Below are 12417 nucleotides of genomic sequence, written 5' to 3' on the forward strand. Positions count from 1 at the left end.
CCGATTTTACAGAAGAGGTAAACAAAATCTAGAGGTCAAGCTTCTTGTCCAGAGTCACAGTCAGCACAGCTGATGTTGAAATCTAGGAGATCTAGGACCATTTCTCAATTTACTGTCCTTGAGCTGCTTTTTCCTTGTTACTCCATTAAGATATTATAGTTTTACCATTTCCTTTGTATTCGTTATTTCATTTGTTCACAGCAGTGCTGTGAAGTAAGCATGGTGTATGTTGCTTGTTGCTTTTATTCTGTGCCTGAGGAATCTGAGGCTAGAAGGTTATGGTTTGTACAAAGGCAGACTCCTTTAGTTACCCATTCTATCACAGGACTTGAGCCAAGGTGTTCTGACTTTAGGTGCAGTGCCCTTTACCATGTAGTACTAGATGTGGAAACAGATTTCTACTTGTGCTCTGTTTTTTTGAATTGGGGATTTCTTGGGCGTTCCATGAGAAATGTAAGTTAATTCTATGTGCGGGATTCTGGACCTCAGGCCTTGAATTTGATATATTCCTGACACTTTATAACACAGTAATCAGCCAGACTTCACGGTTTAATAAGACACTGCAGCATTGGTGCAGGCTGTGCAATCAAATTGTTTACATTTCCCCTTCGTCTTTGGTGCCCCTCATTTGTTTCTGGTGTTGTACTATGTATAGTTGACATTTTATTTTTTCTCCTTTTTTTCCCCCTTTTAGTGAATGGTAGTGTCTAGAAAGGGTATGTCCCTTCAAGAGAGAGGTGCCAATGTCCAACCGGCCTAATAACAATCCAGGGGGGTCACTGCGACGTTCACAGAGGAACACTGCCGGGGCCCAACCACAAGACGACTCGATAGGAGGAAGGTATGTATTTAATGGTAATTAAATGGTAATTTAAATGGTAATTTCAACCCTTTGTGATCCCTTCCTTTATGTATGTTGTGACTTGATTTATTTACCTTATTGAAAGGAAGCTTCTTTGTTTTAAGATCTTGAGTTTTGATAGCTAGCTTTTTGAGTTTTTTCCCCATCTTACTTTTTGACAACACATGGACACTGACAGGCTGGCAAGTCTGTCTGACTTGTGTTAGCGCATCGATTCTCAGCGTGTGGTGTTGAGCTGATCTTTTTAGTTGGAGTCGTTGTATAGGAGGTAGTGTGAACAATCGATACATTCTCTTGAATGCAAGATTTCGTGTCTGATTTAGCTAAGAACTGTCATTTTATGCATAAAATACTCAGAATTACTTGAGCCTAATTTTCAGTCCATGGACTAATCATGGTTAGATTATAATAGATTATGGCTAAACTCTAATAAGATTACCTGATGCAACATTTTGAGATATTACCATGTATATTGTCTACTAAATTATAAAAAAAATGGTAAATGTCAAATGTAAAGAAGATATTGAAATACTTCTTGTTCATGTCAGGTGCTTTAATTGGTTAAACGTTTGGACTTTGGACTAGGACAGCTTCGTGTGCAATTTCTGCCTCTGCCTTTAAATAGCTATGTGTACTTTGTTATATCTTTCAGGAAACCTCAATTTTTTAGTCCACACAGTGGGGGTATCTGTTTCATAGGGTTACTAGTTAACTTCAGTATTGTTTACATGTTAAACTGAGAGCAGTGCTTAGTACAGAGTTCTGTTCTAGATTTTTTTGCTTTTTTACATTTAGATTGTTCTTTGGGAGCAGCCACACTTAACTTTATTTATGCTGTTGATTAGAAAAATCACTCCCCCATTATAAAAATGTTACATATTTTACAGAATTTGGAAAATATAGAAAAGTATGAAGAAAAGCATCACAGTTTCACAGTCCACTTGTAGTCACTGTTAACACTGGCCTATTCCTCCTTAGTTGCTCTTTTTTTTTAAGGCATGTATGTGTGTATACATGTGCACGCATGTGCACCTAAGTTACGCACACCTTTCGAACAATTACAGTTTTGTACATATTAATCCTCAGGTTATATTTAGACCCTTGCATATGATCGACAAACATTTTGCACTGTCACACAGTATATTACTTCTAAATCCACAGTGACGTTTCAGCACCATTATCTTTTCTACATGTCAGTGATAATGTTGTAAAATTATTTAAATGTTTTATTATATTATGTATTTAACAATATGAGTGGAAAACAAATGGACATGGTTAATACTAGTTATTAAAATGCATTGGCTTAAAAGTTGTAATCAGGATGGAACTCAGTCAGATTTGTAGAATGGCAGATGTTTCCCTGAAGTTCATGTGCTTTAAGACAATCGATGATATGCTCAGTTGTGAAGGAAAATAATAAAATTTCAAAGCGTGTTTCGAATGGAGAAACACACCAAAGAATATAAAGCAAGGTATAATTAGGGTTTTTATAGCTTTAATCTCTCCTCCCTTTCAGTAATGTGGCCCCATTTCGGCTCTCATGATTTCAACTTTTACATGTCTTTAAAAAACATTTCCCCACAAAAGTAGTACACAAAAGAGGGCCTATTCACTTTTTTAAAACCTAGTATCATATGTGTTGTTTCCTCTGTCTTTAAAAATTGTTTAAAAACAGGACTTTTAAAGTCTTCATGTTCAATTGTGTGTGGTTAATACCATAATTTAGTAATAACTTTGAATATATAGATTTTCCCTATTTTTATGTGGATAAGTATAATTATGATCAGGGCATAGAAATTTAGAACTTTAGCCAAAAAGTCTTATCAGTTTGGCTAAGAATGCAAATTAGAAGATATTTGCACATCTGAATTTCATTTTGCCATTTTAGACAGCTTGATTCTTTTGTTTGTGAAAAGGTCCCTTCAGAGCTGGAAGGGACCTTTTCATCAAACCCCAGACTGATTTTTGAAGCCCCAGTAGAGTGTACTATGCTAACAATTATCTAAACTCTGAGAAACCTCTCCAGTCATTTTGGGGAGTGAGTGGATTGGGGTTAATTGGGAAAGAGCAATTACAACTGTATTTTTATTCTTTTAATCTAACTTCTGTTGCTTAGATTTCCTATAAGTAAAGCGCTGTTATTGTGGCTTTTGTTTCCAAAAAATAGTGGCTTTGGTCTTGTGAATGTATTCATAGTAATACAGTGATTCAAATAGTGGTAATAAATAACAGCACCTACTACAACAGCACTGGTGGAGTATTTTTAGTTAAGCCATTTTTTATACATATTCTTTCAATTTGAGACTCACAGAAACTCTGTGTGCTAAGTATGTAGCCCCTGTTTTCTAAATGTGGTAGCTTGCTCAGCTTTACGTGGCTGGTATGTAGAGTCAGGACTTGATTCCTGACCTCTTGACTTGCAAGTCGGTGATTCCTTTCATTGTGCCAAACTGTTTTTACTGCACAAACCACTTGATCCAAATGATGAAGAAGGACTTAGAGGAGGGTATGAAGTACTTAGAATTGAAGAGTATTAACTCATTCAGTTTAGAATTTAAGGAGCAGTTTTTCCCTCCTAGAATTTTTTAATTCATTCATTTTTGAATCACTCTGTTTCCTCCCGAACTTGCGTTAAGTTGTCTTCTATGTGTAGCTTCCTTCCTGTGACCACTCCTGCCCTTTTCCTAAATCAAGCTCACTTACTTTTTTTTTTTTTAAAGAAGAAAAGTTTTAGTTCACCTTTAGGATAAAAGAAAGTTGGATATTTGGGATATATTTATTTTCTCCTTATTATTCCCTCTATTCTTTTTCACCTATCCTTCATCTCTGTCCATAATTGAGCTAGATTATCTCCCTCCTCATCTATTGTTTTTATCTTTTCCTTTCTTCCATAATTTTTTGGGTTATCGTTGCTTTGTTCCTCTCTTTTCTGTTCTCCTTTTCTTCTTTAGGAAATCACTCACCTCCACTGCTTGTCTGTGGGCTTGTTCTCAGGGATACTACCTAGTCTTTCCCACTTCTAGCACAGGTATTTGTAGGCTCTCCCTCTCTCTTTGCCATGCAGTAGCATTTTCATTGTATCATGTGCTTTTTCTTTTTTTTCTCAAATGTCAGCGGTGGGATTGAATTCAATATTATAGCAACTTTGGTTGACATTACTGTAGTGAAGGTTTCTTCTACATTGTTTTTGTTATAAAAACACAGCATGTTGAGAAAAGAAAATTGGGATGCTTCAGGAAAATAAAAGAATTAAGATAAATTCAATCCATCCACGGAAAGATAATGATGGTTAGTATTTCTACTCCATGATTTTCCTTGATATGAAAGCCCATGATATAAATTAGGGCCTCTAGTCCCATTCTCCCCCCCACCCCAGTTTTTTTCTGTAAAATATATTACTGCTGTGCCTATCACATTTGAGTATTATTCTGATTTTATCAAGTCAAATTCCTGAAATGGGTTCATAGGACCTAAGGATATGAATATTTTGAAGACTTTTAACAGAATGCTAAATTGTGTTTCAGAAAGATTGAACCACTTTGGATATGAATATTTTGAAGACTTTTAACAGAATGCTAAATTGTGTTTCAGAAAGATTGAACCACTTTATCTTTTTTCCTTTTTTGATTAAACCAGTTTATACTCCTACTAATACTTTGTGAGAATGCCTATTTCGCCAAATCCTAGTCAGTACAGCACACCATTTTTTTTTTTTTTTTTTGCGGTACGCGGACCTCTCACTGTTGTGGCCTCTCCCATTGCGGAGTACAGGCTCCAGACGCGCAGGCTCAGCGGCCGTGGCTCACGGGCCCAGCCGCTCCGCGACATGTGGGATCTTCCCGGACCGGGGCACGAACCCGTGTCCCCTGCATCGGCAGGTGGACTCTCAACCACTGTGCCACCAGGGAAGCCCCAGCACACCATTTTTAATCAGAGTTTGTGGAAAAAAGGGTTCCTTTGGTTAAGGTTACCATTTCTTTGGTTACTTCAGAGTTGAAGATCTTCCCCACATATTGGCCATTTTTACTTATTTTATGAGTTGTCTATTAGTGTCCTTTGTTTTAATTTTGGAGATGCTTGCTCTTTTATTAGAACCCTTTATGGGAAGGGTATCAACCTAATGACATGGGCAAGTATTTTTTGCTAGTTTTATTACTTGTTCTGGTTTGTTTTAATTTATAGTAGATTTTAAATTTAGATAGTCAAGTCTATCAGCTCTTTGTTTCTTTTCTTCCTTTGCCTTCTCCATACCCAGAATAAAATTTTCTTCTCAGTTCTTTTATGGTTCCATTTTTACATTTTATTGTAATCTGTCAATGTTTTTTTAATGGTGTGAGGAAATGCTTGAATCCAATCCACCCCACCTTCCCTACCCAGTACAAAATTTGTCTGCAAAGTTTTGATAATTATTTATTACTGAGTAATAAAATTTTATGAAATCTAAAGGTTATAGCTTTCTGTTAACATTGTCAAAGCAGGGATTTTTTTAAGCCAGCATTAATTATACAGGAAGAAATAGATTTGTATTTTGCTTAAAAAACTATTTCAAAGGGATGGGATACAGAAAAACACAGAAAGAAAATAGATATCATCCCGAGATTGTCTGTGTTAATATTTTGATTTTTATCTGTCTTTATCTGTTATTTTTTGGGAGGGGGGAGGATCTGAGTTCCCTGACCAGTGATTGAACCCGTGCCCCCTGCAGGGAAGTCCCTATCTGTCTTTAAAATACAATTTAGCATGTAGCTGATAACACTGTAAATACTTTTGGATCCTACTTTTTTCACTCAGTATCCTAACAAACATCTTCTCTTATCATTATGATTCTTTTGGTAATTGTTTACAGATGGTCACATGATTTGCTGAATCAGTGTGCAACATTTTCCACTATTAATTTTCATTTTTTGGATAGTTAGATGGTTGCAGTGGGAAAAGTTTTCGCTTATGCTTAAATGTTTGCAATTTTGGCATCTCTTAAGAGATATGTTCCCAGAAGTGAAATTGCTTGGTCAAAGCGAGTTTTTTATGGTCAACTTATTTCACATAAATTTTTTTCTCCAATTTACTTATCACCGTTAGGAAAAAGAGTGCTTTTTCTCATCATTCTATTTGTGTTATCTCCATTTTGCATTTTCCTGCTAATTTGATCTGGAAAAATTGCATTGATTTCATTTTATTGGTGTTTCTATAGTAATGAGATGTTAAACATTAGAAAAATAGGTTTAAGGAGTGAGATCTGAGTGAGAATACTTCTTGATGTAAATGTACTAATAAGTTTTCATATGTTGTTAATCTTCCTTTGAACCACGATACAGGAGAACTGAACTTCTAATTTGTTCAGCTGAGATTAGCCCCTCTTCTTTTTTTTTTTTTTTGCGGTATGCGGGCCTCTCACTGTTGTGGCCTCTCCCGTTGCGGAGCACCCGCTCCAGACGCGCAGGCTCAGCGGCCATGGCTCACGGGCCCAGCCGCTCCGCGGCATGTGGGATCTTCCCGGACCGGGGCATGAACCCGTCTCCCCTGCATTGGCAGGCGGACTCTCAACCACTGCGCCACCAGGGAAGCCCTAGCCCCTCTTCTTGTGTAATGATTTCCCTCAGTTCTTCACCCATGTATTTTGAGTGGTAGTTAATTTTTTCCACCGTGATCTTACTCTGCTCCTGGCTCCCCATTGCCTTTTGCCAAAACTGGGAGAATCTGCAGTCTTCATTTATTCTGAGCTCAGTGACGGGACTGAAGTGGTCATATGATCCACGCAGGAAAAAACTGAAAGCTTTTCCCTTTCTGGTAGCACAGGGAAGATGTGAATCTGAAGTTGCCAACTGCATGTCTCCTGCCTTATGGAAGATGATGGACAGTCAGAGAAAAGCAAATATATTAGAGATTATGTGTGATTAAAGTTCTGACTAGTTTCAATTCCTTAGTTCTTCAGAGCTCTATTGACTCTTTTCTCTAGACATGCTTATTTAACTATTTGGATTCTGGAGGTATGCGTGCCTTATTTTAATAAAGCCTCTGTTTTCGGCTTTAGAGCTAAAGAGTCCTGCCTTGATGTACTTGCAGTACAAACTCAGTATAAGATTGTATTCATGGGGCTTCCCTGGTGGCGCAGTGGTTGAGAGTCCACCTGCCGATGCAGGGGACACAGGTTCATGTCCCGGTCCGGGAAGATCCCACATGCCGCGGAGTGGCTGGGCCCGTGAGCCATGGCTGCTGAGCCTGCGTGTCCGGAGCCTGTGCTCCGCAACGGGAGAGGCCACAACAGTGAGAGGCCCGTGTACTGCAAAAAAAAAAGATTGTATTCATCCATTTGTAGAACACCATAGTAGTAAGCACCATGCTAGACGGTAATTATAAAAATTAGAGTAGAATAGCCTTTGTCACAAGCAGTTTCCAATTCAGTAGGGGAAATGGGCATGTAGGTTATTAAAGTCAAGTGAGAAACATTTCTAGTGATGACCTCATTGATGGGGCTTTGAAGGCTGAAGAAGGAGTTGTAAAATGGTACGTGTCAGCCATATTTGTCTCTACTTGAGATGTGGAATCATTAGTTACGTCCAGAGTGGATTTGATTTCTCATTTTTCTGTGTCTCTTGTTACCTTGCTCACAAGTAGTAGGTGTTCAGCAAATACTAGTGTTTAAATTAGGAGATTTACTTCCTTGGCATTTTTAGGCACAGATATGTGACTTTCTTTTACTGAAATGGTTGTGAAAAGGTCATTGACTGGAGTGAAGGCCAGTTGAAATAGGGCCTGGTTTAAATGGGCTATGCGACAAGGTGCCTGGATTGTGCTACAGTAACAAACAGCTCCTAAATATTAGTATAACAATCTAACCACTAGGAAACTTGTCCATCCTGCATTACCTGCGGGCTGTGCTCTGTGTCCGCACATTCAGGTATTCAGGTATCACTGCTGTAGCGGCAAGAGAATATGCTGACTTGCTCTCTGGCTGTCCAAGGCTTCCCTCAGAAGTGATCCATTTCCACTCACGTTCCTTGACCAGAGCAACTTACACGGCTGCACATAACTTCCAGGTGGTTTGGCAAGTATCATCCTACTGTGTGTCTAGAAAGAAGAGAGATGGAATATTTGCAGACAGCACCTGGTAGCTATCGCAGGCTGTTTAACACCATTTAAAAATTTTTATTCTTGCTCCCATGTCTGCAACAAACCGTTTATTTCCCTAAATTCCACTTAGGGCAGCATGGCCATGCAGTTGTGTGTTGTTCTCTTCATTCTCCTACTTAATTAACCAGTATGGGTGCCTTTTAATTTTCATCTTTAAAATTTATTTATTTATTTATTTTTGGCTGCGTTGGGTCTTCATTGCTGCATGCGGGCTTTCTTTAGTTGTGGCGAGCGGGGGCTACTCTTAGTTGCGGTGCGCGGGTTTCTCATTGCGGTGACTTCTCTTGTTGTGGAGCACGGGCTCTAGGTGCACGGGCTTCAGTAGTTGTGGCACATGGGCTCAGTAGTTGTGGCTCGTGGGCTCTAGAGCACAGGCTCAGTAGTTGTGGCACATGGGCTTAGTTGCTCCGCGGCATGTGGGATCTTCCCGGACCAGGGATCGAACCTGTGTCCCGTGCATTGGCAGGCGGATTCTTAACCACTGCGCCACCAGGGAAGCCCTGCCTTTTTAAATATTCCTTTTTTGGTGTTCCTTCTGTCTCTTTTTATATCCTGACCTTTGCTCAGTCAGATGGAAGTGCAAGCTTCCTCATCTTTGGGAGGAGGAGAATGAATGTTAAGGGGAGACAGTGTGATGTGACAATGACGTCATTGTTTCTTAGGACTAAATTGAAACCACTTTAAAAAACAATTTATACTAGAGTTGGCCCAGTAACTTCTCACTTGCTCCTTTCAGTAATGGCAAATCTTACTGCATAATTATGCACTTTGAGTTTCACCCAAAGAACCACGTGTGCACATGCTTTTCCACTTTTTGGGCTGCTTTGGTAATGCTCAGAAGGCTGGTCTGTCCCATCAGGCCTTGTGCTGGGAGGCAAGATTGACAGTGTTACGTTCAACAGTGGCATGGTTGTCTTGGTCTAAAGAGGAACAGAGGCTACTTTTTTCTAGGTAGAAGTTGTGTGCTTTGGGTTCTTAATAGTATCCATGTTAAATTATTTCTTGGACCAACAAAGTAATATTTTATATGTTGTGTAATTTTCTCTGCATTATATATTTCTTGCTTTAATCATCAAATGTGAAATTTTGTCCAAAAGTCACTTCGTAAGCTTATTGGAAACCTATAAGGCATCAGCTGCCATAGATTATTTCATATCTTAACTGACGATTTGCTCTGATTCTCCTGTCCCTCAGTACTGAAGGAATCTGATGTTCCATACCACTTTTTCCAAATGCTTTCTCAGTCTCAGAATGCTTTCCTGGAGTATCAGTGTGACTAAAAAACTAAATATGTGCAAATGCTTCTTCAGTAATTGTACAGCAAGTTTCAATATCATATATGGAAGGCTATTGCTTTTGAAGCAGAAGGGAAAACGTGATTTTTTTCTTCTATTTTTCTCATATAGTATCTCCAAAGCCTTAAGCCATTTATTTTGACATATACAGTCAGGAACAGAAATACCAGCATGGGTAGGGAAAATTTAATAACTAGATACTGGCTTTTTACTTTCACCACTAAGCCCCTAGATGTAACAGTGGTGTTTCAAATTTAGGGATTTGGAATACATGGGCTCAATCTCACCTTTCCTGCCCAAGGGCTGGGTGATTTTGGGCAAGCCTCCATTCTTACATCTTTAAAATGGAAATATACCTGCCTCTGGTGTCATTTGAGGATTAAGCTAGATAATGTCTTTAAAGAATCAGTATAAAGCTTATCACATAATCACACCTTTAAAATTATTTATTCTGTGTTTTTGGGTTTCTTTGGATTTTTTTTTTTTTAATTTTTTACTCTTTTTTTTGGCTGCGTTGGGTCTTTGTTGCTGCGCACGGGCTTTCTCTAGTTGTGGCGATCAGGGGCTAGGCTACTCTTTGTTGCGCTCTGCGGGCTTCTCATTGCAGTGGCTTCTCTTGTTGTGGAGCATGGGCTCTAGGCACGTGGGCTTCGGTGGTTGCAGCACATGGGCTCAGTAGTTGTGGCATGCAGGCCCTAGAGCGTGCAGGCTTCAGTAGTTGCGGCGTGTGGGCTCAGTAGTTGTGGCACGTGGGCTTAGTAGTTGCAGCACGTGGGCTCTGTAGTTGCGGCACGTGGGCTCCAGGGCTCACGGGCTTCAGTAGTTGTGGCACACAGGCTTAGTTGCTTCACAGCCTGTGGGATATTCCCGGTTCAGGGACTGAACCCGTGTCCCCTGCATTTGCAGGTGGATTCTTAACCACTGCGCCACCAGGGAAGTCCTCTGTGGTCATCTTAATACATTTTTATCCAGGTATTTATAAAAGCCAGTGCAGTTCATGAGATAGTATTGTATCTCTAATCTATCACTAATCACTAATTTACTTTTATTATCTCAGTGTTTATACCCCTCACCCAACTAATTTATTTGTGAAAGGTGGGGGCAAAAGTAAATTGAGCTGTGAGATTCCGTTTGGGGGTGTGGGCATCTTTTTCCATGGTTTTCGTTTGTTTGTTTATTTAAATATGAATTTTATTTTACTTATTTAAAAAAATACAGCAGGTTCTTATTAGTTATCTATTTTATACATATTAGTGTATATATATGGTTTTGATTTTCAGTCCCTCTGCCTTTTTTTCTTTGCATAATAACTTAAAGTTATTGTAGTTTACTCACCCTTTCTCAGTATACCCAGATTGTTGAACATAAAAAATTTTGGCTTTGCATGTTTCCAACCCTGTTGTTAGTCTCTTACTCCAAGCTATGATTAAGAACAAAATCTTTCCAAAAGGCATTTAAGCCCTAGCCTGTCCTTCCAACCTTGTTTCCTAATGTGTCTCTGTGCTCAGGGAAATTCATATCATTTGCCAGGTGGGTTTTAAAATTTGCTGCCTCTCTGCCCTTGTCTATGCTGCTTTAAGCGGAACACTCTTTTTCCTCAGCTTTTCATTCTTCAGGGTGTGGTTTAAATGCCATGTGGTCTATAAAACCTGTATTTTCCCGCTAAGAGTAATTTCTCCCTTTGTTGTGAACTTTGTAGCACTTGGTAGATCTCTTTGTTTTATGAATTCTAACCTCTTTGAGGACGGGACACAGTGTAGTGTGTTGTCAGTATTTATGTGCCCTGTCGTGACTTGCATATACTTGAGTTGGGAAACCAAGTAAGTGCAAGTATGAATTGAGTAGCTTGGCACAGTAGTTCTCAACTCTATTCGATCCAGTGCTCCCAGTCTATAATGTGTATCATATAATGTAAACATCTTTATTTTGATGCTACTTTAGTATCTTGAATTAAGAAGTATATAAAAAGCCTCCCTCCACAGTTTAGAAACATGAATATAATAATGTACAAGCATTTTACAAAGGTGAAAATAAACAAGGAAAACAGTTGATAACAAAATAACATTATTTCAGTAGGTAAATGCGGGTGCTTGACAGAAGATGACACTATATTCAGATGCTTGCATCTGTATTTGAATTTATTGAATGTGACAGCTGCAACAACAGACTTAAATGCAGTAAGCAGCATTTTCATTATAAATTTTTCCAAAATGATGCATGACTCTTGGTCAAGCTGCAAAAAACAGATAGTCTTTTGTGGATTCCCATGCATTCCTGCAGAATTTAAGTATATAGAAAACCATGCAAAACAAATCTAAACTGAGAAATTATAAGCCTATTTTTCCCCTATGTCATGGCCAGATTTTAAGTTTTTTCATGAGGTCTTCATATATTATCAAGGCTATTCGAAATATATGGGTGATGAGACAGTTTTTCACTGTGTCTCATGGTTCTGTGTATTGCATGACATCTTCTACCTCTAGTCCTTACCTGCTAAAAATGCCAACAGCACCACTGTTCCCCAACATACTGTTTCAGAATACTCCCCAGAGGAGGAACCACTACTGTTGTTTTTTTTTTTTTTTTTAAACCGCTGCTTTTTAAGATAAATAAGGAGTTCTAAATTACAGAATTATTTGGGCTAGCATTTCTCCATAACTGAACATAGGAACATTGGTCAGACTTACTCAGCTTCTGTCTTATGACTGAAATAGAAACTAGTATATTTTACAGAGAACATTAGTTTTTTGTTTAAAGTGGTTTAAGTGAACTTTCCACTTTGATTATTGAAAATCAGGGTCTTATTTATAATATACATTTTATAGCGTTATAAACAAAGCATTTAATCTTTGGAACACAAAGCTATAATGTTATAATTCTGTATATAAAATATAAGAGCATAAAAATGTCTGTATGTCTGTATACACATGCACAAACAAATTTGGAGATATAATTAAGTACCAAATTATTTATATTTGGTAATATGTACATATATTTGAGTTGTATGTCTGGCATAGATATTAATTTCAAAGAAAATCCAGGAACTGTAATACAAGGAATTAGTTAGCCCCTTGTAACTAGCCACCTTCCTCATTTTGTCTAAGATTAGAATAAGAATACTTTTTGCTA

General features: G+C 38.3%; 1 protein-coding gene across 31 annotated transcripts in view; it reads left to right on the forward strand.

The window, feature by feature from the left end:
• Nucleotides 1-12417, forward strand: part of TRIP12 (thyroid hormone receptor interactor 12) — a 151993-nt gene that overhangs the window by 41769 nt on the left and 97807 nt on the right. For all 31 annotated transcript variants that reach the window (XR_004350763.1, XM_032637846.1, XM_032637848.1 and 28 more), the window contains exon 2: nt 695-841. Coding sequence is in view for 29 of the 31 variants with exons in the window: in XM_032637846.1 (XP_032493737.1) it covers nt 744-841 (98 nt within the window). In the remaining 2 variants the exon portion in view is untranslated. The remainder of the gene's footprint in view (nt 1-694; nt 842-12417) is intronic.

Source organism: Phocoena sinus, chromosome 7, assembly GCF_008692025.1.
Source record: "Phocoena sinus isolate mPhoSin1 chromosome 7, mPhoSin1.pri, whole genome shotgun sequence".
Classification (NCBI taxonomy): domain Eukaryota; kingdom Metazoa; phylum Chordata; class Mammalia; order Artiodactyla; family Phocoenidae; genus Phocoena; species Phocoena sinus.